Raw genomic sequence first — 26,823 nt, 5'->3', positions numbered from 1 at the left:
CGCGCAGTCACATACAGATTCTCTGCATCACAGGTTACCTTTGCAGCATTATGTTACAATAAATTTATTTTCTAAATACCTTGATGATATTGACGTCTGTTATTTTGGTACGTGAGTGATATTACGACACGTATTTTGTGTAGTGTGTGAATGACTGAGATGTCCTTTGTTTTCTTTGTGACATTTAAAGCTTCATGCCAGAGGTTTTACGTGATGGAATAAATCTCTGATCATTTAAATCACTGCATTACAAATCACTTAATGCATTTGTTTGTTTCAGGTTTTCAGTCATTTTAGTATGCTCTGAAAATAAACTTTAAATTGTTTCTTGTAGGCAGTCAGTATAAAAATGGATTATTCCTTCAGTCACTTTAGTCATAAAATTTTGACTTTGTGGAATGATTTCATTCATAGAATTCTTACACACGTGGGTTGTAAGTGCACAGGGTATTTGCACCGATGCACCCAGAGATGTGTGCCATCTTTTGAAACTGTTCAAATAACTAATTGGGCAAAATCTTCTGATATCATGATTTGGCTTGGAGAAGTTACAAATGTTGTTCAAATGTTTGACTGGTATTGTCTATATCATAACTAATAATATTTATCTGATTGATTAACTTGATTTGTTTTTTTTATTTATTGATTAACAGTTGTTTTAAGTAGTTGTTTATTTAAACTGCCAGTAAATCACAAGTAGAAACTGTACCAATAACCTTCAACCTTACATTCAAATATTCTGTCATAAAGTAGTATTTATTTTACAAATTTTCAAAGTCCTAACATATAAAGGAATTAAAGTACCAAGAAATGCTAAAAAGGCAGCCATGGAATAAAGTCTTGCACACAGCTTTGCCTGTGATCATCAAAATAGTTGGTGATTAATCATTTATAATTAATAATTGATGACTCAGTAATTGATGACTTGTAGCTCGTGTGTGTGTATAAGGGCTTAAGGTCTTAAATATGAGGCCTTTGTTTGTACACTTTGTTTTTTCCCTTCAAATATGATAGTAGTATAGGGAAAGGTCTGGTGGTTCTGAACGTTTGAAATGTGTTGTCACTAAGATAGCTATCAAAATTGAATATTTGGTTTCAGTATGACAATACTGTACTGTTGCAATCCTATAGCTCTCATAGTGAGTATTTAGACACCATTAATTTAAATTTTATTTTTTAGAATTACATTTCTGTCACAAGGATCAGTCTTTAAAACATGTTGCTTTTGTCAATAACATTAAATGAATGGAAACCACTATAGCATTCTTCAGCAGATGGTCGGAGTTATATGGTTCCAGATGCCTTGTGCATAGAGAACCATTGTTTGTTTAAAAATGAATAAGTAAATGTGTCAAAATGTACTTCTGAGTAAAGCTGAGTTAAAGGTTTGATTCTTTTCCCTGCCTGCTCTTGAAAGTTTAAATTATTCCAAATCAGATAACACACGGAGACATCGATCCTTCTTTTTCTGTTTCCATCAGATGAAAACTTCACTCTCAAACACGACAGAGAATTCCTGTTGTCCATGGCCAATCGTGGGAAAGACACAAACGGTTCACAGTTTTTCATGTGAGAGACACAAATACATCACTTAAATTATTTGTTTTAATCAAGTTGGGGGGGTGCTTCTTGTCCCTGCTTCTGTAATGAACTTGTAGAATTTATTACTGTCACCGTCAACAGTCCCCTCTCTATGTGCAGTTAGATTTCAAAGTACAGAGAACATGGATTCATTACTTTTTTACCTAAAAGTGTTACATTTTTTTTCTCTTGCCATTTTTGTGTAAAATTTACAGAAACTCTAGCATCCTGCTCTTCCAAGGTAATGTGTCTCCACAGCTGTGTCTCTATCTCTCTATCTACCTACCTACCTATCCTGACTGCTTACATTCACCACTTTGTATTTGCAGTTATTTTTCTGAGTATGGTGATTGTATTTACCTAGTTTTCACTGTTGACATAAGGTGACACATATAATTAAGGTTTGTAGACTTCTCTGTCACTGAAACAGTTTCTCACTTCATATGTTGCCAGTGTGACTGATGGGCACACTTGTCAAATATGGAGTAAATAGCGGCAGATATTATTCTTTATTTTAAATTAGATATAAAAGTGCATATTAATTAATTTCACAGTGTAAGATGAGTGTTAAGGTACTACCAGTTTGCTGCTGTATGCAGTTGTACTTCAGTAGTCAAGATAAGTGTTGTTGTTGTAGTATTATTATTAATATTAGGCACATTTTTAAAATGCTATGCCCATTTTGACCTTTGTCACTTGTTCAATAAATCCTGTTTCCGATGGTACCACCCAGACTTTGTTCAGGTTTCTTATTTATTCTCAGGTTTTTCCCTCTGTTTTCTTCCATTTCATGGCTCCAACACTGTCCTTGGTTGAATCATCATGGTTTGTCTGATTTCTGTAATACCATCAAACAGTACCACAAAGACGGCACCTCATCTTGATGGGTAAGTGTGACAGAATTGTGACCGTCACTTTTGTCTTGGCTTTTCTGGTGTTTTCCTTTAACTTGAATCCTTAATGCTTTATGACTCTGCAGAGTCCACGTTGTCTTTGGTGTAGTCATCTCGGGTTTTGAAGTGATAAAGAAGATTGAGGGCCTGAAAACTGATTCTGCTAGCAGGCCCTATGCAGATGTGAGAGTTGTTGACTGTGGCCAGTTGATCACCAAGTCTGCAAATGACGGTAAGTTCTGTCATCAGTAAATTATCATTTTCTTAAATACATTTTTGGAAAAATGGTGTGATATTAAATCAAAGGTTTTAAGAATTTCAGTGTACTGTGTATGCACTATGTACATTATGATAAGTATTTGGACACTTCCAGGATTTTTGTAGTTTTGCTCTGTACACCACCACAGTAGAGGCAAAATGAAACAGTCAAGTTGTGCTTGTGTTGACTTTTCAGAGCTAATTCAAGATATTTGACAAGAACATATTAACCATTAAGGAATTGAAAAGGTAATGGGGGGATAGAGGATTTTCACGCTTCTGGGTTTCTTAGGCGAAAGTGAAAGTTAGCTGTGCATTTCCACTTCTTGTTAGTTGACATCAATGACTGAAGCGACTTCACAGTGTCATTGCTCTGTGCTGCTTTGCAACCCAAACAAACAAACACAGCCGTACCTCAGCTCTCACTCATTCCCAGGTGACAAAAGTCTCCGAAAGAAATGGGTGAGAGCTATTCGTCGGAATGAAGGGTCAAGTTTTACAGTTAAACAAAATAGCACAGTCATCTGTAGCCAGCACTTTAGTGAAGTAAACTAAGTAAACTAACTGTGGTTACTGCTAGCAGCCTAACTACAACTAATATTTCTGAGAAAACTGCTCGAAAATTATTAAAAATCAGAGCTATGCCCTGTAGTTTTGAGTGGAATGGTTGCGACGGGATGTCGGTCTCAACAGAGTCCGTTTATACGCAAGCGTCGTGTTGGTCATGACGGTCGCCCAGCCCTTACTCTGGAGGAGCCGCTGTGAGAATGAAGTGGAGGATATGGCAGCTTCAGCTGCGATGACAGAACACAACCATTTGGCTTCTCAGCCAGGTATGTTATGCACAAGTATTCTGTACTTTAGTGAGTGTATGGAGTTACTATAAGTTAACACTGTTGACACATGAGCTTAAGCCCAGATATATATTTGATAAGCGAATCTCAATTTAATTGATGTCAGCATTTAACCAAGTTTGTTAGACCACAGTGTGAAATTCTGCTCAATTAAAAGTAATATTAGTAATAAGTAAAGAAAGGGTAATAAAGTCAAATAAAGTAATAATAATTAATAGTCAAATAATTCTGCTCAGTTAAAAGTAATAGTCTGACAATAGCAAGTAAAGGTAAATATTGAGCTGTAGCTTTTTTTTTTCTTTTTTTTTATCTCATACAGGTGCACTGGATGCTGCAGCTTCCCGCATACAGCACTTGGAGGCTGAAGTAAAGGAGGTGGCTAAAGAGTTGAATAAGTTGAAAGTGTGTTGGGTACATTTGATCTTTTTTGTCTCAGATGACATCTGATTTTACACAAGATTTACTTCAAAGCAGATTTTTGTGCCTTCTGGGAGGCTATTCAACCATCTGCCTCCATGGGGATTTATTGGGCAGAAGCCAGAAAAAAGGACAGACATTTGAACCTACATCTCCCACTCCACCACACAGCCTGCAACTGGTAGATGAGTTTTGTTTTCCTCTACTGTTGCTGCATTGCTGACATGTTTCAGGTCTGTATGCCCACTGTCTCCCGTATAGTTATAATATGTGCCAATTACCTCTACCTGCTCCTTTGTTCTCTGCCCATCTTGATGAGTAAATGGCAAGTCCAGAAGACCATGCCAGCTAAATTTGTGCATTACTGTCCAGAGGTTTGTGTAATTATCGACTGCACCAAGGTGGGATGCCAGAACCCATGATCCCTCACACTCCAATCTTAGGTTTTTTTCATTCTACAAAAACAGTTTGTAGTATAAACAGGTTGATTGAGATTGCCCCATGTGGTGCTTTAACTTTTCTATCAAGTCTCTTCACCGGCTCCATCTCAGACCGAGAGCTGACACAACAGAGTGGACTTTCTGGACTTAATGGAGGTGGGAGATGGCTGCATGGTAAACAGTTAAATAATAGAAATTAATTAATTTCACTCCTAACCGCTGCTCAGCAAAGAGGATGCTCTGAAAACCCAAGCAATCACCCAACTTCAAATCCTTGTGGAAAAAGCCATTCGCAGAGTGAAGGAGTGTCACATCTGGTAACACAATCTACCTCTGACCTAGTCTGGGACAGTTGACCAGCTGTCGACCAACTTCCAGGGACCACTTGATTTGAAAGGCTATATTCCTGTTGAATAAAGCACTATTTTTTTTTGTCTTCATTCAATTATTTCAGTGTGAATTCACCCCAGAAACCTCTGTCCTTTTCATAACAGTGTCACACAGCTCTACAGTGTATATCCTTCTTCTAGTTATATTTATATATTGTGTATATTGAATATGAGAAGTCACTCATTTGAGATGTAAAAATTTTATTTAAAGCCTTGGTCACACAGCACTAACGAAGAACAACAAAGCCCAAACAAGAAATCTGGACTTATGAGACTTTAGGACGCATCCTTTAAAGCTCGGGGAGGTAACTCTGTTCAGAAACACTTTTTGTTATATTGGGTGAAATGGTCCGTCTATCCTAACAGTCGTCAATATATTATGTATTCAGAAAAAGGAACGAAACAAATCAGACCTCTGTAGCAGCTGTAGGATCGATAAAACTCTGACCATTATACAGTAGTGTTCAGAATAATAGTAGTGCTTTGTGACTAAAAAGATTAATCCAGGTTTTGAGTATATTTCTTATTGTTACATGGGAAACAAGGTACCAGTAGATTCAGTAGATTGTCACAAATCCAACAAGACCAAGCATTCATGATATGCACACTCTTAAGGCTATGAAATTGGTCTATTAGTAAAAAAAAAGTAGAAAAGGGGGTGTACACAATAATAGTAGTGTGGCATTCAGTCAGTGAGTTGGTCAATTTTGTGGAACAAACAGGTGTGAATCAGATGTCCCCTACTTAAGGATGAAGCCAGCACCTGTTGAACATGCTTTTCTCTTTGAAAGCCTGAGGAAAATGGGACGTTCAAGACATTGTTCAGAAGAACAGCGTAGTTTGATAAAAAAGTTTATTGGAGAGGGGAAAACTTATACGCAGGTGCAAAAAATTATAGGCTGTTCATCTATAATGATCTGCAATGCTTTGAAATGGACAAAAAAAAAACATGTGGAAGAAAACAGAAAACAACCATCAAAATGGATAGAAGAACAACCAGAATGGCAAAGGCTCACCCATTGATCAGCTCCAGGATGATCAAAGACAGTCTGGAGTTACCTGTAAGTGCTGTGACAGTTAGAATACGCCTGTGTGAAGCTAATTTATTTGCAAGAATCCCCCGCAAAGTCCCTCTGTTAAATAAGATGTGCAGAAGAGGTTTCAATTTTCCAAAGAACACATCAACTGTCCTAAAGAGAAATGGAGGAATATTTTGTGGACTGATGAGAGTAAAATTGATCTTTTTGGGTCCAAGGGCTGCAGACAGTTTGTGAGACGACCCCCAAACTCTGAATTCAAGCCACAGTTGACAGTGAAGACAGTGAAGCATGGTGGTGCAAGCATCAAGGTTGTTTGCATGTTTCTCCTACTATGGTTTTGGGCCTATATATCGCATACCAGGTATCATGGATCAGTTTGGATATGTCATAATACTTGAAGAGGTCATGTTGCCTTATGCTGAAGAGGACATGCCCTTGAAATGGTGTTTCAACAAGACAGTGACCCCAAGCACACTAGTAAACGAGCAAAATATTGGTTCCAAACCAACAAAATCAACGTCTCGCAGATGTGAAGAAATCATGAAAAACTGTGGTTATACAACTACGAGGTCTATTAGAAAAGTATCCGACCTTATTATTTTTTTCAAAAACCATATGGATTTGAATCACGTGTGATTACATCAGACATGCTTGAACCCTTGTGGGCATGCAAGAGTTTTTTCACGCCTGTCGGTTACGTCATTCGCCTGTGGGCAGTCTTTGAGTGAGGAGTGGTCCACCCTCTCGTCAATTTTTTTCATTGTTTAGGAATGGCTCAGAGACTGCTGCTTTGTTTGATCAAATTTTTTTCAAAACTGTAAGGCACAACTGAGTGGACACCATTTGATAAATTAAGCTGGTTTTCGGTAAAAATTTTAACGGCTGATGAGAGATTTTGGTCTGGTAGTGTCGCCGTAAGGACGGCCCACGGTGCCTGACGGCGATCTGTGCTTCGAGGCGGCAGTGTCTCGCCGTTTCAAGTTGAAAACTTCCACATTTCAGGCTCTGTTGACCCAGGAAGTCGTCAGAGAACAGAGAACTTTCAGAAGAAGTCGGCATGAGGAGTTTATTCGGACATTCCATTGTTAACAGACATTTTGTAATGAAAGAACGTGCGGGCAGAGTCGCATGTCGGGCTGGATCCGACCGCGGGGGGTCGCGACAGGAAAAACACCTCCATTGGAAACCTTAACGGGCAAGTTGGAACATGCCCAAGCTGTTAAACAATTTCAGTTACTCACTTGTTGAAAGCCATCAAAAGCCGCCTGAATTTTACAAATGGTTTTCAACACGGAGGTGTTTTTCCTGTCGCGGCGCACACAGATTTGCCGAGTCGTCACGGAAACGACTCAGCGAATTTGCGCGCACGTCTTTCATTACAAAATGTCCTTAAACAGTGGAATGTCCGCATAAAGTCCTCATGCCGGCCTCTTCTGAATCTTCTCTCTCACGACGTCCTGGGTGAATTAAGCCTTAAATTAGGATGTTTTCAGGTCGAAACAGGTCGCCGACGGCGCCTGGAAGCGCTGCACGACGTCCCGCTGCGTGGGAAGTCCTTACAGCGAAAGAAACACCCCATAATCTCTCATCAGCTGTTAAACTTTTCACCGAAAACCAGCTTAATTTCTCGAATAGTGTCCACTCGGATATTCCTCACAGGTCCAGAAAAAATTTTGATAAAGCAACGCGCGCCTTCTTGAGCAGCGTGTGAAACAAAGGAATTCAGCCGAGAGGGCGGGACCACATCTCACTCAAGGCCTGCCCACAGGGAAATGACGTCACCGACACGCGTGAAAAAACTCACGCATGCGCACGAGGGTTCAAGCATGATTGGTGTAATCACACGTCATTCAAATCCATATAGTTTAAAAAAAAAAGCTCGGTTTATTATCTAATAGACCTCGTAAATACTAGTTTAGTGATTCACAGGATTGCTAAAAAAGCAGTTTGAACATAATAGTTTTGAGTTTGTAGTGTCAACAGCAGATGCTACTATTATTGTGAACACCCCCTTTTCTACTTTTTTTTTTTACTAATAGCCCAATTTCATAGCCTTAAGAGTGTGCAGATCATGAATACTTGGTCTTGTAGGATTTGTGAGACTCTACTGAATCTACTGGTACCTTGTTTCCTATGTAACAATAAGAAATATACTCACCTGGATTAATCTTTTTAGTCACATAGCACTATTATTCTGAACGCTACTGTACGTAGGCACCACGGTCCGCTCTCAAAAAACGAATTAGATGTCTTCATGTCTAATTCTTCCTGCTCGGGTCACCAGGCTCAATGCCTCCCTCTGTCCTTTCCTCCTCCGCGCGTGCACGCTCATCTCGTTTCACCGAAGACGTTCACTTCGGTACAGTGGCAGATGGAATACAGTCGAAACTACCACTTCCACCGTTACATTTAACAGCTCACCCCGATAGACATCTCCAGTCCACTCACAGACCATTCGTTTGCACACTCACATGTGAACAGTTAAGACAAAAACTGGCTGGCTGCAGGCATTTTCTTACTGTCCTCTTAAACTCTCTCATAATTGTGTTAAAGGACAAAAAAGGAGATAAGTCCTGCTCACAGACTGATTGCCAGAGACAGGACATGTCCACATCAAGTATAACTCCAGACATCTCTACATTTACTCACGGATGATTCGTTCGCATGTGCGCAGCTCGTGGTCAAAAGAAGAAAGATAAACGATAACAGAAATCAGAGCGCAGACCTGCAGCCCTGCACAAGAACAAATATAAACTAGAAGAGAAATCAGAGTGCAGTCAGGCTGCAGCCAGACTGCCTGCAGATCCTCCTCTGCGTTATCACCTCCTCTCTGCCCCTTCTGTTGCGTGCACCTGACGCAGACATTCCTGCGTTGTCATTACGCCGCATGAAGCAACTCGAAGCAGGCCCGGTGTGACTCTGTGTATATAAAATAATTGTCAGATTAATAATTTTCTCTGCAAATTGGCCGTTGAAAACAGCTGTAATCACTTCCTGAATCACAGAGGGCTGCTTCAGTCGTTCGCACACGCGCCTAACAAGCTGGTGGATACATTTTAAGCCATCTAAAAGGTAAATATTTGTCATGTTTACATTGTCATAGCTTGGTACAACAGTTATGTGTTCTTTCCCTCTTGTGTGCAGCTGTTAAAGTATGTTTATGAGAGATTTAACATCTTGTTATAGTTGTTCAGACGAGGTGCGAGTTGATGCGATCCGCTGATGTCGCCAGTCATTCTGTTCACTTCTTTACTCCACTTGATGAGCTGCACATCGTGTTGATTAGATTGCGCCACGTAGCACAACATTTATGTGTGAAAGATTTTTTTTTTTTTTTTTGAACATTTCAAAATTCTCTGCACAATAACACGCGCCGGCACCCCTCTCATGTCCTGTCTGCACCCATTAAAGACAAGTTTACGCTCCAGCACGACACAGGTCGTGCTAGTGCGTGAGTCAAAGCCATGTTCGTGTCAGGGGGCCTTTACAGGTGAACGAGACATGAGGTAGTTTGATCAATGTTGAAATGGCTAAGTTGACTCTTCTCTGCCCCGCTGAGTCCCACAGTCAGATGCGTGTTCAAGTTTGTGGGGGTGTGGCTTTGGATGGAGCACTGACAGGGTAGGGGGGAGGGGGTGGAATCTAGAGGAGGTGCTACTTTCAAATCTTCCTAGCTCTCTTGCTAGCTCTCCAGGACTACCAACTCTAGTTTTAACCGTCATCCAGCTTTGTTCCTGCAGCTGCTGCTATGTCAGAATTTTCAAACTGTTGAAAAATGTGAACGAATCCCGATGACAACCTCATTTAATCCGTATCCCGTTTTGCTTTGTGGCTTGATGGTTGCTTATTATTTGCATAGTTTCCGTAATGTCAGCATCCGCCTGTCATCCACCTTCATCCAACCTCCCAAGTCTGATGTAATGCAGGAACGTTAACAATATCTGTACAGATCAATAACTAAAGCTCTGACAAGCTTAACGTAACATCTTTGTATCGCTGATGACTCGTCCTTGTGTGAGACGAAAAGCAATGTTGTCATACAGAAACAATAGCGATTAAAAACGTTTTATCAACTACTTTAACTATTTATGCACGTTCCAACCGTTTGTGGCTGGCCTGTATGTGCACACACAACATTTCTCACCTGTTGTCAAGACGACCAAATCCCACCTCTGTAAGTGCTGCGGACAGGACAAGGCTGGTTGCGCTCGGTCTCATACCCGCTGTTGGTTACGTCATTGTGAATGTTTCATTTTGATTTGGTTTCGTTCATGAGAAGGGTACACGATCATTTGCCTACCCTTTCTTGACAATTTGGAACTTTGACTTTTTATCCTTCGTTCAGCTATCGCCGTGTGACTGGGCCCTTGGGGAATGTAGGTGCATTTGAGTGTTGTACATGACTTGTGGGTATACCCACAACAGGATGACACTGGTATGACGGGGGTTAACCTCGTGGCACAGGTCCGAACCTACAGTCAACCACGGAGAGCTCAGACAGGCCATGCAGCGCTGAGGAGATCAGTGGTCTGAGGCTTTTCAGTCCTTCACCAAGAGTCAATAATGATGGGTCAGGGAGGGATCCTGAAATAAATTAAGAAAAAAAAATAATAATAAAAGAAGCTTTAAATTCACTGACCTTCCACGCATCTCTTGCAACTTGTTTTGATTTTCAATTCTGACAACAGTCATTCTGGAGAATAGCTCACTGCATTGTTTTATTTGCTACAGCAATATGAAGAAAAATTGGCAATGTACATTATTATACAGTAATCAAACAGTTTAATAGTATCCTCACCTGTGTATGCTTGATAGCGTGTTGACTTGCAGACACTCCCGGCTTGTGGTTTTGGTCTTCTCACAACCATGTCCTGAACTGCATGAATCCCCTGGGAATGATATTAACAAGCAGCTATGATTGTAATGTCTTGCTTCATTGTAAGAAGTCAACATCAAGTTTGGAAGAAATTTAATAGCCCACAGTCTATTTTTATTTGCTTGTGGCCCTGTACACAAATCTATATTGTAATAGCCAAGTAGCCTCTGTGTGCGTGCGTGTGCATGGCTTTGATCATGGAGGAATTGGGGAGAGCTGGCATTTGCCGTTTGGTATGCTTATGTATTTTGGGTCAAGGATGAATGCTGTGAAAATGGAAGGTTGATAGGACTGATATTTTTGGAGAAATTAGTAATATTAGCTAACAGTAGTGAACAATGGACGTTGTGCTGCAATGCACCATGGGAGTTCGGGTTTTGGGGTTTTAAATATGTTATTGTGGTTCATGTTAGTTTAACAGTGTTGTTAGTGTTATTGATTTATTGTGTTTTTGTTGTTCAGTTGGTTTAGTCAATTTAGTTGTCATGTTGCTGTTACCATGAATGAAAAGTGTAGTGCTTTTGATATCTTCTGCCACTGTCTCTGTTTGTGAGTGTGTAAAAATAAAAGCACCTGCTTGCAGCAGAAAGTAGAAAAATAAAAAGTTGTGCATGCATCTTTGATTATGGACAAGCTGGGAAGAGCTGACATTTGCCATTTGGTGTGCTTATGTATTTGGGGTCAAGGATGAACGCTGCCAAACGCAACGTTGATAGGACTAATATTTTTGGAGAAACAACGGATATTACCTAAAAACACTGAACAATGGGCATTGATAATTACATTCTGTACTCCCACTCCATTCCAGCAGGGGGCGGTAAATCATTTATAAAAAGTGATGTGGTGTCTATACATGTATGCATAGGTGCCTCATTTTATTTAGTGTATATAGTTCAATGTAAGTACATAATATAATTGTAAATATGTTAAAAATACAGTTGTATGTTAAAGTTTGGGCACCCCTAATAGTTTTTGTGATTTTCCTTTATAAATCATAAGTTGTCTGGTAAGAAATTTCGGTTAAATTTATCATATAGCAGATGAACACACTGATATTTGATAAGTGAAATGAAGTTTCTAGTATTTACAGAAAGTGTTAATTATTTAAACAACATTAGGCAGGTGCATAAATTTGGGCACCCTTGTCATTTTATTAATTTGAATACATTTTGCACTACTTATTGGAACACAAAAATAGTTTGGAAAGCTCACTGACCCTTGACCTCCTTACGCAGGTGAATCCAATCATGAGAAAGGGCATTTAAGGTGGCCATTTGCAAATGTTTCTCCTCTTTGCATCTCTTCTATTGAGTGGCATCATGGGTGCCTCTAAACACCTCTCAAATTGCTTGAAAACAAAGATTGTTCAACATGGTTCAGGGGAAGGATACAAAAAGCTATCTCAGAGATTTCAGCTGTCAGTTTCCACTGTGAGGAACATAGTGAGGAAATGGAAGACCGCAGGCACAGTACTAGTTAAGGTCAGAAGTGGCAGGCCAAGAAAAATCTCATAAGCTGAAGCGAAGGATGGTGAGAACACTCATAGTCAACCCACAAACCTGGTCCAAAGACCTACAACATGATCTTGCTGCAGATAGTCTCTGTGCATCGTTCAACTATTCAGTGCACTTTGCCAAAGATGCTGTAATGCAGAGGAAGCCTTTTCTGCGTACACACCAGAGTCGCTTGAGGTATGCTAAAGCACATTTGGAATAAGCTTCATTTTGGAATAAGGTGCTGTGGACTGATGAAACTAAAATTGAGTTATTTGGATATAACAAGGGGCGGTATGCATGGCTGAAAAAGAACACAGCATTCCAAGAAAAACACTTGCTACGTACTGTAGAATGTGGTTCTATCATGCTGTGGGGCTGTGTGGCCAATGCAGGTACTGGGAATCTTGAGAACAATGTTCATGAAAAAGTGACAAAGTTGAAGTTGTGTCGGGGCTGGATCTTTCTACAAGACAACGACCCTGAACACTGCTCAAAATCTACTAAGACATTCATGCAGAGGAACAAGTACAATGTTCTGAATGGCCATCTGAGTCCCCAGACCTGAATGTTATTGAAAATCTGTGGTGTGATTTTTAAGCGGGCTGTCCATGCTCGGAAACAAACAAACCTGAGATGTTTTGTAAAGAAGAATGGTCCAAAATGCCTTCAACCAGAATCCAGACTTTCATTGGAAGCTATAGGAAGCATTTAGAGGCTCTTATTTCTACAAAAGGAGGATCTTTTAAATATTGATGTAATTTTTTTTTCTCTTGGGGTGCCCAAATTTATGCAACAATATGATATATTTAATTGAGATTGCTGGTCCAAACAACCAATGATTTATAAAGGAAAATCATGGAAATCATCAGGGGTGCCCAAACTTTTACATACAACTGTACATGGATGACACAAGAAAGTGAAAACACTTACTTCTGTTGTGGTCCATTTAAAAATCAAACGAAAAAATAGAATTAATAATAACGATAATAATAGTGTGTATAATGTAACAAGAATTTAAACAGTTTATAAATACATTAAGGTAGTAAATTAATATTAAAACAATTATGTACTATTACGTACTTAACAAGAAATAAAGGGTTTAGTTCTTCTGAAAACTGTTGAGGTCTAACATTCTAAAACATTCTGGACTCACACACCATTCCATTATTATTCTCCATTATTATTATTATTCCATTATTATCCATTCTCATTATAGAAACTTTGCATAACTTATCACCACCCTTGAAAAATGTCAGCTACCTATTTTAAAAACGCTACCCAATTTGGAGCCCATGGATCTCCACGAGCAACATACTAATCTTATTTTATTTTGTATTGCCTCAGTCTGATCGATACCTTAATTAATCAGCCACAAACAAAAGTACTATGGATATTGGCGAACAACGCTGAACAATGGATATTGATAATTGTGGTCCATTTAAAAATCAAATGACAAAATGGAAGTAATAAAAAATTAAAATAATAATGATGATGATGGTAATAATAGTGTGTATATGAGAACAAGAACATAAGCTATTTATAAATATATTAAGACCATAAATTAACATAAAAAAATTAAGTAATTAACAGAAAATAAAAGGGTTGAGTTCCTCTTCAAAAAGCCATTGAGGTCTGAGGTTCTAAAAGCATTCTGGACTGACATGCCATTCCAACTCAATATAGAAACTTTGCATAACTTATTACTACCCTTGAAGGCCACAGTTGGTGGTACAGCTCTCACCTGCAGGACAAGAGATAGGAGTGCACACCAGAATTGAAGATGTGTATCAGTCAGAGTAGACGTCGAGAGCCAGTGTTATTCCAGTCAAACTGCCTTTGTAAACATCATTTGTGACCACAGTCTTAACCTGCAACATGCTGTAATAGGCACTCTGAAAGAGCATGGCTACAAGATCGTTGCAGAGTGATGGGCACAGTTCCGCTAACCGCTAATTATCGAAGATAATGTTTTTATTAGCGGATTAGCTTTCCAGATAACTTTGAAAACCATCAGTGGACCAATTAGCTTCCGATAAATTTAGTTCCAATAACTTTTAGACTGCTAGCAAAATTCTGCAGGCGTAGTGAATATAGCTTAACAGTTAAAAACATTTGTAAAGTCTGAAATCAAAGACTTTAGTGCCTGTCTGTTTCATGTTTTATAGCAGACAGCCATGAATGGTAGAGTGCTATCCTCTGCGGGCAGGGGAGAGCTGACTACCAGAGAGAAAGGAAGAGAGAGGGAAGAAAAACAAGATAATTTTTCTTCACACCGTACAGACCTGCCAGTCATTTCACTGGAGTCTTGCACAGGCAGACAGTTTTGACTTATGGTTATAATATTAAACTAATTGCGGACAAGTTATTGAAATTAACATCACGTTTGTCGTTTTACAAAGTGAAAATATCAGCTATATGTTTTAGTTTTAAAGTAGTGCACTAATTTTGAAAGTTTTTGAAACGTGTGGTGGGTTTAACAAATCTGTGTTTGTAAATGTCTTTTTTTTTTTTTCATTTGTAAAAAAAAAAAAAAAAAAATTCTGTTTAAGTCCTTCCTCACTTTTAGTGAATGTGTGGCTGCTCACACTGCCATGAACACTACCATCTACCATCCATGGCAGTGTTCATGGCAGTGAAACAGAATTTTCAGTTTTCAAATTGCTTTTTTGTTGTTGTTTACAAATGAAAAAAATGAAATATTTACAAATACAGATTTATTTGTAAAACCCACCACGTTTCAGTAACTGTGTTATACCGACCAACCAACCACTGACGTCAGGAAACCCATAATGCAATGCAGCATGTGTGTCTAAATGCTAAAACCTTCAAAATTAGTGCATATACAGTAGTGTTCAGAATAATAGTGCTGTGTGACTAAAAAGATTAATCCAGGTTTTGAGTATATTTCTTATTGTTACATGGGAAACAAGGTACCAGTAGATTCAGTAGATTCTCACAAATCCAACAAGACCAAGCATTCATGATATGCACACTCTTAAAGCTATGAAATTGGGCTATTAGTTAAAAAAAAAAAAGTAGAAAAGGGGGTGTTCACAATAATAGTAGTGTGGCATTCAGTCAGTGAGTTCATCAGTTTTGTGGAACAAACAGGTGTGAATCAGGTGTCCCCTATTTAAGGATGAAGCCAGCAGCTGATGAACATGCTTTTCTCTTTGAAAGCCTGAGGAAAATGGGACATTCAAGACATTGTTCAGAAGAACAGTGTAGTTTGATTAAAAAGTTGATTGGAGAGGGGAAAACTTATACGCAGGTGCAAAAAATTATAGGCTGTTCATCTGCAATGATCTCCAGTGCTTTAAAATGGACAAGAAAAAAACAGAGATGTGTGGAAGAAAACGTAAAACAACCATCAAAATGGATAGAAGAATAACCAGAATGGCAAAGGCTCACCCATTGATCAGCTCCAGCATGATCAAAGACAGTCTGGAGTTACCTGTAAGTGCTGTGACAGTTAGAAGACGCCGTGTGAAGCTAATTTATTTGCAAGAATCCCACGCAAAGTCCCTTTGTTAAATAAAAGACGTGCAGAAGAGGTTACAATTTGCCAAAGAACACATCAACTGGCCTAAAGAGAAATGGAGGAATATTTTGTGGACTGATGAGAGTAAAATAGTTCTCTTTGGGTCCAAGGGCCGCAGACAGTTTGTGAGACGACCCCCAAACTCTGAATTCAAGCCACGGTGCACAGTGAAGACAGTGAAGCAGAGTGGTGCAAGTATCATGATATGGGCATGTTTCTCCTACTATGGTGTTGGGCCTATATATTGCATACCAGGTATCATGGATCAGTTTGGATATGTCAAAATACTTGAAGAGGTCATGTTGCCTTATGCTGAAGAGGACATGCCCTTGAAATGGGTGTTTCAACAAGACAATGACCCCAAGCACACTAGTAAACAGCAAAATCTTGGTTCCAAACCAACAAAATTAATGCCTCGCAGATGTGAAGAAATCATGAAAAACTGTGGTTATACAACTAAATACTAGTTTAGTGATTCACAGGATTGCTAAAAAAGCAGTTTGAACATAATAGTTTTAAGTTTGTAGCGTCAACAGCAGATGCTACTATTATTATGAACACCCCCTTTTCTACTTTTTTTTACTAATAGCCCAATTTCATAGCCTTAAGAGTGTGCATATCATGAATGCTATGTTTTGTTGGATTTGTGAGACTCTACTGAATCTACTGGTACCTTGTTTCCCATGTAACAGTAAGAAATATACTCAAAACCTGGATTAATCTTTAGTCACATAGCACTACTATTATTCTGAACACTACTGTAGCTGATATTTTCACTTTATAAAACGACAGATGCGATGTTAATTTCAATAAGCTGTCTGGAATTAGTTTGGTTAAAATTATAACCAACCAAAACTGTCTGCCTGTGCAAGACTCCAGTGAAATGACCGTCAGGTCTGTACAGGGTGAAGAGAAATCATCTTTTTTCCTCTCCTTTCTCTCTGATCACCAGGTCTCTTTTGCTGAGAGAAGGCCGATCTGAGACAGGAGCGCTGAATCTTTGTGTCAGTAGCTGCCGTGTACTGAAATCAATACTGAAAGTTATCGGTTCAGTTTTTATCTGTAACTTCCGCTAAATTTTTTAGGGATTATCAGTTTATCTTTATAAAAGTTATCTTTTCAGTTTGTGGATTAACGGTTATCAAAGCTAACTTTTTGGTTAGCTGTGCCCACCACTGTTGTTGCACAAAACTTTGCCTGCTGCACTGCATCTACTGTAGCTACACTTATATAATGGATTGTTCATTTGGGTAAAAGGGAGAATGTTGACTAGCCACTAACTGGCGTTAACTGTTACTAACATTGGCAAGCATAGTTCAGTTATAGAATAAGGTACATAATAAAATAAGTGAGTCAGCTCGTTCTTATTTTTAGAAGGGGCATAAACTGTTTAGTTAACGGTACCCTTGACTGCACACTTTAAAACGTTAACAGTGTTTGTATCTGAGCTGATGCAAAGCTGGTTAGCTACTAACCTTTTTAGTTGTAGATGAACTTCTCAAAAAAAAACTATCCTTTGTCTAGTTTGGAACAGGCCTTGGGAGTGTGTGTCTCGGAGTGTCTGTTAATCGGTACACATCTTGACATGTCACTCTTGGAAGATCTAAGAGATTCTGTAAAAAGACTAAACTTTTTGAGGCCCTTAAAGTGACTCATCATTTTACCGGAAGTGGCTGTGCACAGCAAGCTCTGTTAGCAGAAGCTGCATGGTTCTGTGTGAAAATAGTTTTAAATAAAAGCTGTAAGCTCAAACTGCAAGCATGTCTTGATTATTTCATTTCTACTCCATTGTGGTGGTTTACAAAAAAATATGCAAATGGAAGCAAAAATACAAAATTTGTGACTGTCTTTGTGTAACTGACTGTGCACAATATCTTTCATGTTAAGTTTGATGTTACCATTTGAATTTCTTTCCATATTTTAATAGTTTGAAGAGAAATTTCTTACAGGATAATAAAACTTTTCATGTCAAGAAAGGAGTTTTCATGTCAGTTAATTTGTTGTGGAATGTTTATTTTTAGAGCATGTGCAAGTCAAGTCTGGGAACATGTGCTGATGCTGCACTTTGTCGCATCCACATCACCATGGAACCAGCTTGAGTCCTGGATGGCAGCCACCCAGGCAGACAACTGGTCTATTCCCACATTTCTAAGTGCATGTGCACTTGTATTTTTTTGATTTGATATCTTGTGGGAAGTCTGTGTCGCATGCTATCTAGGTTATATTAGTCTGATGGATATTTTTCATGTTCATACGTAGGTAGGAGGTGAACAGCAATGTTTTCCTGACCATCTACTATACCGTCTCATTATATGTTTGCAGAGTTGAGCATTACTCATGAAATGAAATAAATGTTTTAATCTTTATTACTTCAGTGCTTCAGAGCAAGAGGAAAAGAACTTCACATTCTAACTCCTCCCATGACTGCAACGAGTCATCCCCCCGGTTCTCCTCTTCAGAGGAATCGGAAAGTGAGGATAATGAAAAATGCAAACAAACTAGCAAGAAAAAGAGAGATGCAAAGATGAAACGGGCAAAGAAGAAAAGGAGAGCATCAAAGAGGGTGAAGTCCACAGATGTTCTGCCTTCTAAACACAGGTATTTTTGCTTTTGTACTTCTACATGCATACTCTACATATATAATTTCCCAACTTTTCAGTATTTCAAATTCCATCACTGCAGTGCCCTAGCAGCACAGTTGTCAGCACTCACACTTTACAGGAAGATGATCCTGGGTTCAGGTCTCCCAATTCACAGTTCCTTTCTGTGTGGAGTTTGCTTGCTCTCTCTGTGTCTGTAGGTTTTCCCATATGTTCCAGTTTCCTCCCACCATAGGAAAAAAGCAAAACATGAACATTACCTTTTTTTTTCCTTTTTTTTCCCTCCTTGTATCTTTATCTGAAGTTAAATCAGGAAGTGCATCAGCGTAAAGCTTCCATTGAATCGGTATATTGATCTCAGTGTGATCCAGTTCAGCAACCCAAAGTCAGTGTGAGCAGCCGAAGTTAAAAAAAAATAATAAAATCTCCACAGTGGTCTCTATCAAATTGATAGATTTAATTCAACCTGATCAGTACAGACAAGTCTTAAAAAATAAAACTGTAAATTCCAAACATGACTGACTGTCTCCATAAAGAGACCTGAAGTAGGCCGGTTCATTGCATAATAAAATGCAGTTTTACATTGTCTTTGATTCTTTCTGTTCTCAGTACTGTGGAAAAAGAGGCACTTCAGAGAGAGAATGAAATGGAAGGAGAGAAGGAGCACGGTGGGAAACGAGAGAAACCTGTAGTGAGGCCAGAGGAAATCCCACCCGTACCAGAAAACCGTTTCTTGCTGCGACGGGACATGCCATCTCAGGAAGATAAAACAGTGATGTCAGTACTTCTCCTCTGCCGGTTTGTGTGTTGTGGATTATATGAGTTTAATTTACAGTGAAAATTATGTGTAAGTTTGAATTGCGATGTGGGTTTCTATGTTGTTTGATCAGATTATGGAATCTAGTATCAGTATTATACAACAAAAAAAACTTATTGAAATCCTTCTAAACATAACTGCCAATCTGACATTCTAGAATTGTGATTCCACCCTCTTACTCAAAAATCTAGAATGTCAGCCCTGAGTGGATGTTTTCCATTTAATGGATAATTTGGATAATTATGTGTCCTCTTTGAATCCTTTTAATTTACAACCCCAATTCCAATGAAGGTGGGACGTTGTATAAAATGTAAATAAAAACAGAATACAATAATTTGCAAATCCTCTTCAACTTATATTCAATTGAATACACCACAAAGACAAGATATATAATCTTCAAACTGATAAACTTTGTTTATGTGCAAATATTTGCTCATTTTTTAAATGGGTGCTTGCAGCACATTTCAAAAAAGCTGGAACAGTGGTATGTTTATGTGTATATCACCTTTCCTTCGAACAACACCCAATAAGCATTTGGGAACTCAGGGCACTAATTGTTGAAGCTTTGTAGGTGGAATTCTTTCCCATTCTTGCTTGAAGTACGACTTCAGTTGTTCAACAATCTGGGGTCTCCGTTATCGTATTTTGTGCTTCATAATGTGCCACACATTTTCAATTAGCAACAGTTCTGGACTGCAGGCAGGTCAGTCTAGTACCCTCAGTCTTTTACTACGAAGCCATGCTGTTGTAACCCGTGCAGAATTTGGCTTGGCATTGCTGAAATAAGCAGGGGCGTCCCTGAAAAAGACGCTGCTTGGATGGAAGCATGTGTTGCTCCAAAAGCTGGATGTACCTTTCAGCATTGATGGTGCCATCACAGATGTGTACGTTGCCCATGTTATGGGCATTAACACACCCCCATACCATCACAGATACTGGTTTTGAACTTTGCGCTGGTAACAATCTGGATGATCTTTTTCCTCTTTTGTCCAGAGGACACGACGTCCATGATTTCCAAAAACAATTAGAAATGCGGACTCATCAGACCACAGCACACTTTTCCACTTTGCATCTGTCCATTTCAAATGAGCTTTGGCCCAGAGAAGGCAGCAGTGTTTCTGGATGTTGTTGATGTATGGCTTTCGCTTTGCATGGTAGAGTTTTAACTTGCACTTGTAGATCAAATCAAATCAATTTTATTTATATAGCACCAAATCACAACAAACAGTTGCCCCAAGGCGCTTTATATTGTAAGACAAAAGCTATACGGTAATTATAGAAAAACCCCAACGGTCAAAACGACCCCCTGTGAGCAAGCACTTGGCGACAGTGGGAAGGAAAAACTCCCTTTTAACAGGAAGAAACCTCCAGCAGAACCAGGCTCAGGGAGGGGCAGTCTTCTGCTGGGACTGGTTGGGGCTGAGAGGAGAGAATCAGGAAAAAGACATGCTGTGGAAGAGAGCAGAGATCAATTACTAATAATTAAATGCAGAGTGGTGCATATAGAGCAAAAAGAGAAAGAAACACTCAGTGCATCATGGGAACCCCCCAGCAGTCCAAGTCTATAGCAGCATAACTAAGGGATGGTTCAGGGTCACCTGATCCAGCCCTAACTATAAGCTTTAGCAAAAAGGAAAGTTTTAAGCCTAATCTTAAAAGTAGAGAGGGTGTCTGTCTCCTTGATCCGAATTGGGAGCTGGTTCCACAGGAGAGGAGCCTGAAAGCTGAAGGCTCTGCCTCCCATTCTACTCTTAAAAACCCTAGGAACTACAAGTAAGCCTGCAGTCTGAGAGCGAAGCGCTCTATTGGGGTGATATGGTACTATGAGGTCCCTAAGATAAGATGGGACCTGATTATTCAAACCCTTATAAGTAAGAAGAAGAATTTTAAATTCTATTCTAGAATTAACAGGAAGCCAATGAAGAGAGGCCAATATGGGTGAAATATGCTCTCTCCTTCTAGTCCCCGTCAGTAGTTTAGCTGCAGCATTTTGAATTAACTGTAACTGAAGGCTTTTCAGGGAACTGTTAGGACAACCTGATAATAATGAATTACAATAGTCCAGCCTAGAGGAAATAAATGCATGAATTCATTTTTCAGCATCACTCTGAGACAAGACCTTTCTAATTTGAGATATTGTGCAAATGCAAAAAGCAGTCCTACATATTTGCTTAATATGCGTATTGAAGGACATATCCTGATCAAAAATGACTCCAAGATTTCTCACAGTATTACTAGATGTCAGGGTAATGCCATCCAGAGTAAGGATCTGGTTAGACACCATGTTTCTAAGATTTGTGGGGCCAAGTACAATAACTTCAGTTTTATCTGAATTTAAAAGCAAGAAATTAGAGGTCATCCATGACTTTATGTCTGTAAGACATTCCTGCAGTTTATCTAATTGGTGTGTGTCCTCTGGCTTCATGGATAGATAAAGCTGGGTATCATCTGCGTAACAATGAAAATTTAAGCAATGCTTTCTAATAATACTGCCTAAGGGAAGCATGTATAAAGTGAATAAAATTGGACCTAGCACAGAACCTTGTGGAACTCCATAATTAACCTTAGTCTGTGAAGAAGACTCCCCATTTACATGAAGAAATTGTAATCTATTAGATAAATATGATTCAAACCACCGCAGCACAGTGCCTTTAATACCTATGGCATGCTCTAATCTCTGTAATAAAATTTTATGGTCAACAGTATCAAAAGCAGCACTGAGGTCTAACAGGACAAGCACAGAGATGAGTCCACTGTCTGTGGCCATAAGATCATTTGTAACCTTCACTAATGCTGTTTCTGTACTATGATGAATTCTAAAACCTGACTGAAACTCTTCAAATAGACCATTCCTCTGCAGCTGTTTTACAACTACCCTTTCAAGAATTTTTGAGAGAAAAGGAAGGTTGGAGATTGGCCTATAATTAGCTAAGATAGCTGGGTCAAGTGATGGCTTTTTAAGTAATGGTTTAATTACTGCCACTGTAAAAGCCTGTGGTACATAGCCAACTAATAAAGATTGATCATATTTAAGATCGAAGCATTAATTAATGGTAGGGCTTCCTTGAGCAGCCTGGTAGGAATGGGGTCTAATAGACATGTTGATGGTTTGGAGGAAGTAACTAATGAAAATAATTCAGACAGAACAACCAAATACCAGCATTACTGAAAGCAGCCAAAGATAATGATATGTCTTTGGGATGGTTATGAGTAATTTTTTCTCTAATAGTTAAAATTTTATTAGCAAAGAAAGTCATGAAGTCATTACTAGTTAAAGGAATACTCAGCTCAATAGAGCTCTGACTCTTTGTCAGCCTGGCTACAGTGCTGAAAAGAAACCTGGGTTTGTTCTTATTTTCTTCAATTAGTGATGAGTAATAAGATGTCTTAGCTTTACGGAGGGCTTTTTATAGAGCAACTGACTCTTTTTCCAGGCTAAGTGAAGATCTTCTAAATTAGTGAAATTAACGTACGGGTTATCTGCTTTAACCTATGAGTTTTTGAGTTATACCACGGAGTCAGGCACTTCTGATTTAAGGCTGTCTTTTTCAGAGGAGCTACAGCATCCAAAGTTGTGCTCAATGAGGATGTAAAACTATTGACGAGATAATCTATCTCACTCACAGAGTTTAGGTAGCTACTCTGCACTGTGTTGGTATATGGCTTTGGAGAACATAAAGAAGGAATCATATCCTTAAAGCTAGTTACAGCACTTTCCAAAAGACTTCTACTGTAATGAAACTTATTCCCCACTCCTGGGTAGTCCATTAAAGTAAATGTAAATGTTATTAAGAAATGATCAGACAGAAGGGGGTTTTCGGGGAATACTGTTAAGTCTTCAGTTTCCATACCATAAGTCAGAACAAGATCTAAAGTATGGTTAAAGTGGTGGGTGGACTCATTTACATTTTGAGCGAAGCCAATTGAGTCTAATAATAGATTAAATGCAGTGTTGAGGCTGTCATTCTCAGCATCTATGTGGATGTTAAAATCGCCCACTATAATTATCTTATCTGAGCTAAGCACTAAGTCAGACAAAAGGTCTGAAAATTCACAGAGAAACTCACAGTAACGACCATCATATTCATCCTGCTGTAACCAGGTTTCTGTAAGGCAGAATAAATCAATATGTTGATCAATTATTATATAATTTACTAACAGGGACTTAGAAGAGAGAGACCTAATGTTTAATAAACCACATTTAACTGTTTTATTCTGTGGTGCAGTTGAAGGTGCTATATTATTTTTTTCTTTTGAATTTTTATGCTTAAATAGATTTTTACTGGTTGTTGGTGGTCTGGGAGCAGGCACCGTCTCTACGGGGATGGGGTATTGGGGGGATGGCAGGGGGAGAGAAGCTGCAGAGAGGTGTGTAAGACTACAACTCTGCTTCCTGGTCCCAACCCTGGATAGTCACGGTTTGGAGAGTTTAATAAAACTGGCCAGATTTCTAGAAATGAGAGCTGCTCCATCCAAACTGGGATGGATGCCGTCTCTCCTAACAAGACAAGGTTTTCCCCAGAAGCTTTGCCAATTATCTATGAAGCCCACCTCATTTTTTTTAGATGTAGTGACGAACTGTGGTAACTGACAATGGTTTTCTGAAGTGTTCCTGACCCCATGCGGTAAGATCTTTACACAGTGATGTTGGTTTTTAATGCAGTGCTGCCTGAGGGATCGAAGATCACAGGCATGTAATGTTGGTTTTCGGCCTTGCCACTTACGTGTAGAAACTTCTCCAGATTCTTTGAATCTTCTGACTATATTATGGACTGTAGATGATGGAATCCCTAAATTCCTTGCAATTGAACGCTAAGAAACATTGTTCTTAAACTGTTGGACTATTTTTTTCACTCAGTTGTTCACAAAGGGGTGATCCTCGCCCCATGTTTGCTTGTTAATGGCTGAGCCTTTTGAGGATGCTCCTTTTGTACCCATTCATGACACTCACAATTAGTGTCCTCAGTTCCCAAACGCATATTGAGTGTTGTTAGAAGGAAAGGTTCTGTAACACAGTAGTAAACATAGCTGAGGCACAGATTAATTCCAGAGTTTACACAAGTGTGATGTTGTGTTATGATAACTCATTTTTAAGTGATAACTGTTCATTTTGATGCGGTCACAGTAAAAGGAGCAGCTGTGAGAAGTTTTTGTGCACCTGTAGCAAATATTCATAAACACAGCCTGTTAAAAACGCTAATAAGTGTTGTATATAACTGTGAAAAATCTAATACAGTGGTCCCTCTTTTATCGCGGGAGTTGCGTTCTAAAAATAGGCCGCGATAGGTGAAATCCCGAAGTAGTCAGCGTTATTTTTTATAATTATTATAGATGTTTTAAGGCTGTAAAACCCCTCACTACACACATTTTCTCACTTTTCTCTCCTGTGTAAACACTCTCAAAGTTCAAGCCTTAGTAGAAAAATAAGACCAGTATTATAGAATGAAACCAAAGATCAAAACCTGTTTTCAGGCCCAAACATTTGTTTGAGAAATAAAAATAGAACGTTTTCCTATAAATAATTATGATGGCTTTTAGAACTAACAAATTTAATTTTAACGATCAACCTACAAGGTTAGACACATAAGAAATTATAAATAGTGACTAACCAGTATTTCACAGTTCCTTTGATCGCGCCTCTTTGTCCTGGCGTCGCAGCGTGTTTTTCCACTGAGAGACACCTCAGTGCAGGTGTCTTTTTCTGAGTGAAGAACACAGTTATTTGTAGTTGTTGGCGCTCTTTTTTTCTTCTAGGCGAGAAGATTCTTATAAACAGACACATGCAGAACACAATGCGCGTCCTCTCCCTTCGCTCACTGCCTCCGGTGTTACCGTTGCGGTACGGATGCGAGACCTGCAAAGAATCCAAGTCATTAAAAAGATCCAAACTTTTCTCAGTGGCCACGGAACTCTGCGGCTGCGGTTACCGAGACCATGCAGCGCTGCTGAATTCTATCCTTGCGAGCTGCTGGAGCGCTCTGCATCAAAACAGTGAGCGTAGTCTCTGGATTTGTTGCCAGATTTTGGCCGCAATTCCGCACAGCAGACAGTGGGGTGGTGTGAGTGGCCCACTGCAGCGCTTACCAAGCCCGCACACTCGGTAAGAGCATCGGAGGCAGTGAGCGCAATCGCGGTGATGCCGACCGGCCCGCCTGATGAGGACACAGAACACAATGCGCTGTTAAAAAAAAAAAAAAAAAAAAAAAAGAAGCATGCAAAATTGCACTAAAAAAATCTGTGAAACTGCGAGGCCGCAAAAGGTGAACCGCGATATAGCGAGGGACCACTGTAAATATATATATATGTGTCATCACAGAGACTTTCCACGTCCATTAAGCGGCAGTTAACAACTGACATGCAGGTTAAAACAGTGTAACGGCCGTTTTAACCTGCATGTCAGCTGTTTTTTTTTTTTTAAGGGATTATTCAACATTAATTCTCTCTAAAAAGTTCCTTATAGAAATTGACAGTTTTATGACACTTGAAAGTCTACAAGCTTAATACTGATTATATATTGTTCAAAAAGTACTTTCATTGAAAGCTCCATTAAAAAAGAACACAAAACAAAAGATGAAAAACAAATTAACATCCCACTCACCCAGTGTAAAGATTTCCAAATTAGTTCACAACAAAAACAAGCCCCCACGCACGTGATCACAATTGCAATCACCAGCCATGGAACGGTCCACTCGTCCTCACAGATCCACAGCCAGAGATTATTTTCAAGTTCCATTTGACCAGAGAATAACAACCAGGTCTACTTGCTCCCAGGTTCTGATCGCGCACGCACGTAATGTCCGATCACAGCTCTGCCTTCAACTCAACTTCTGTCAGGATTGTGGCATATTAGATAGTCCATTTGCTACTGAAAATACCGTCTTCTGAGTTTTTCCAATACAAGACATATATCTGCAGGTTCGCAGCATTAAACCAACCAGTTGTTTGGCTATGCTGTTGCACAGTGAGATGTTTTCCGGAAATGCACCTGTTTCCTCGTTTCGGGAGAGGAATAAAAAACATCAGAAACCACTACTTATGAGTGCATGTGAGCAAGGAGATTTACAATCATGAGTACTTTGATGTTGTATTGCTAACTGGGACGTTAAAACACATGCGACATGTCCTTTAATTTGTTTCAGGCCCGAGAAAGAAGAATTGTCACTTTCAACTGATTTCAAACCAGCAGTCACCAAATCTGGGCGCAAGATCAAAGGTAGAGGCACAATGGTAAGTTCACTTTATATAACATCTGAGACTTTTAATTAAAGGTCTTTTTATTAGGATTTAGTGTCAATGTATGAGGTAGTTTTCGTCCGTGACTCTTGGTCCATTTGTTTTATTGTCACCGGGCTCACCCAGAAACCTATAGATTAATTCTGTTGAAAGTAATTGAGGGGAGTGCCAAAGAAGAAACCAACAAATTCTGGTGTAGCCACCAAGCGCTCACCTGCAAGCTTGGCCCACCAGGCCCGGCTCCAGGAGGAGGTCCCAGTTTCCGTAATCCAGGCGAGGTGAGGGATTATATTTCCCAGATGGTTTGGGAATGCCTCAGGATCCCCTAGGAAGAGTCAGAGGACTTGGCCAAGGACAGGGAAGTGTTGGATGAGCTGTTTGGTGTACT

At 39.3% G+C, this 26,823-nt stretch overlaps 1 protein-coding gene across 2 annotated transcripts in view; it reads left to right on the top strand.

Annotated features, from left to right (window-relative positions):
- The window catches only part of nktr (natural killer cell triggering receptor), a 79,427-nt gene that overhangs the window by 31,836 nt on the left and 20,768 nt on the right, over window positions 1-26,823 (top strand). For both annotated transcript variants that reach the window (XM_034168992.1, XM_034169001.1), the window contains 6 exons: window positions 1,482-1,569; window positions 2,439-2,468; window positions 2,561-2,706; window positions 18,161-18,383; window positions 18,995-19,162; window positions 26,342-26,429. In XM_034168992.1, the coding sequence (XP_034024883.1) occupies window positions 1,482-1,569; window positions 2,439-2,468; window positions 2,561-2,706; window positions 18,161-18,383; window positions 18,995-19,162; window positions 26,342-26,429 (743 nt within the window). The remainder of the gene's footprint in view (window positions 1-1,481; window positions 1,570-2,438; window positions 2,469-2,560; window positions 2,707-18,160; window positions 18,384-18,994; window positions 19,163-26,341; window positions 26,430-26,823) is intronic.

Source organism: Thalassophryne amazonica, chromosome 1, assembly GCF_902500255.1.
Source record: "Thalassophryne amazonica chromosome 1, fThaAma1.1, whole genome shotgun sequence".
NCBI classification, from domain to species: Eukaryota; Metazoa; Chordata; class Actinopteri; order Batrachoidiformes; family Batrachoididae; genus Thalassophryne; species Thalassophryne amazonica.
This window is presented reverse-complemented; position numbering and strand designations above follow the sequence as displayed.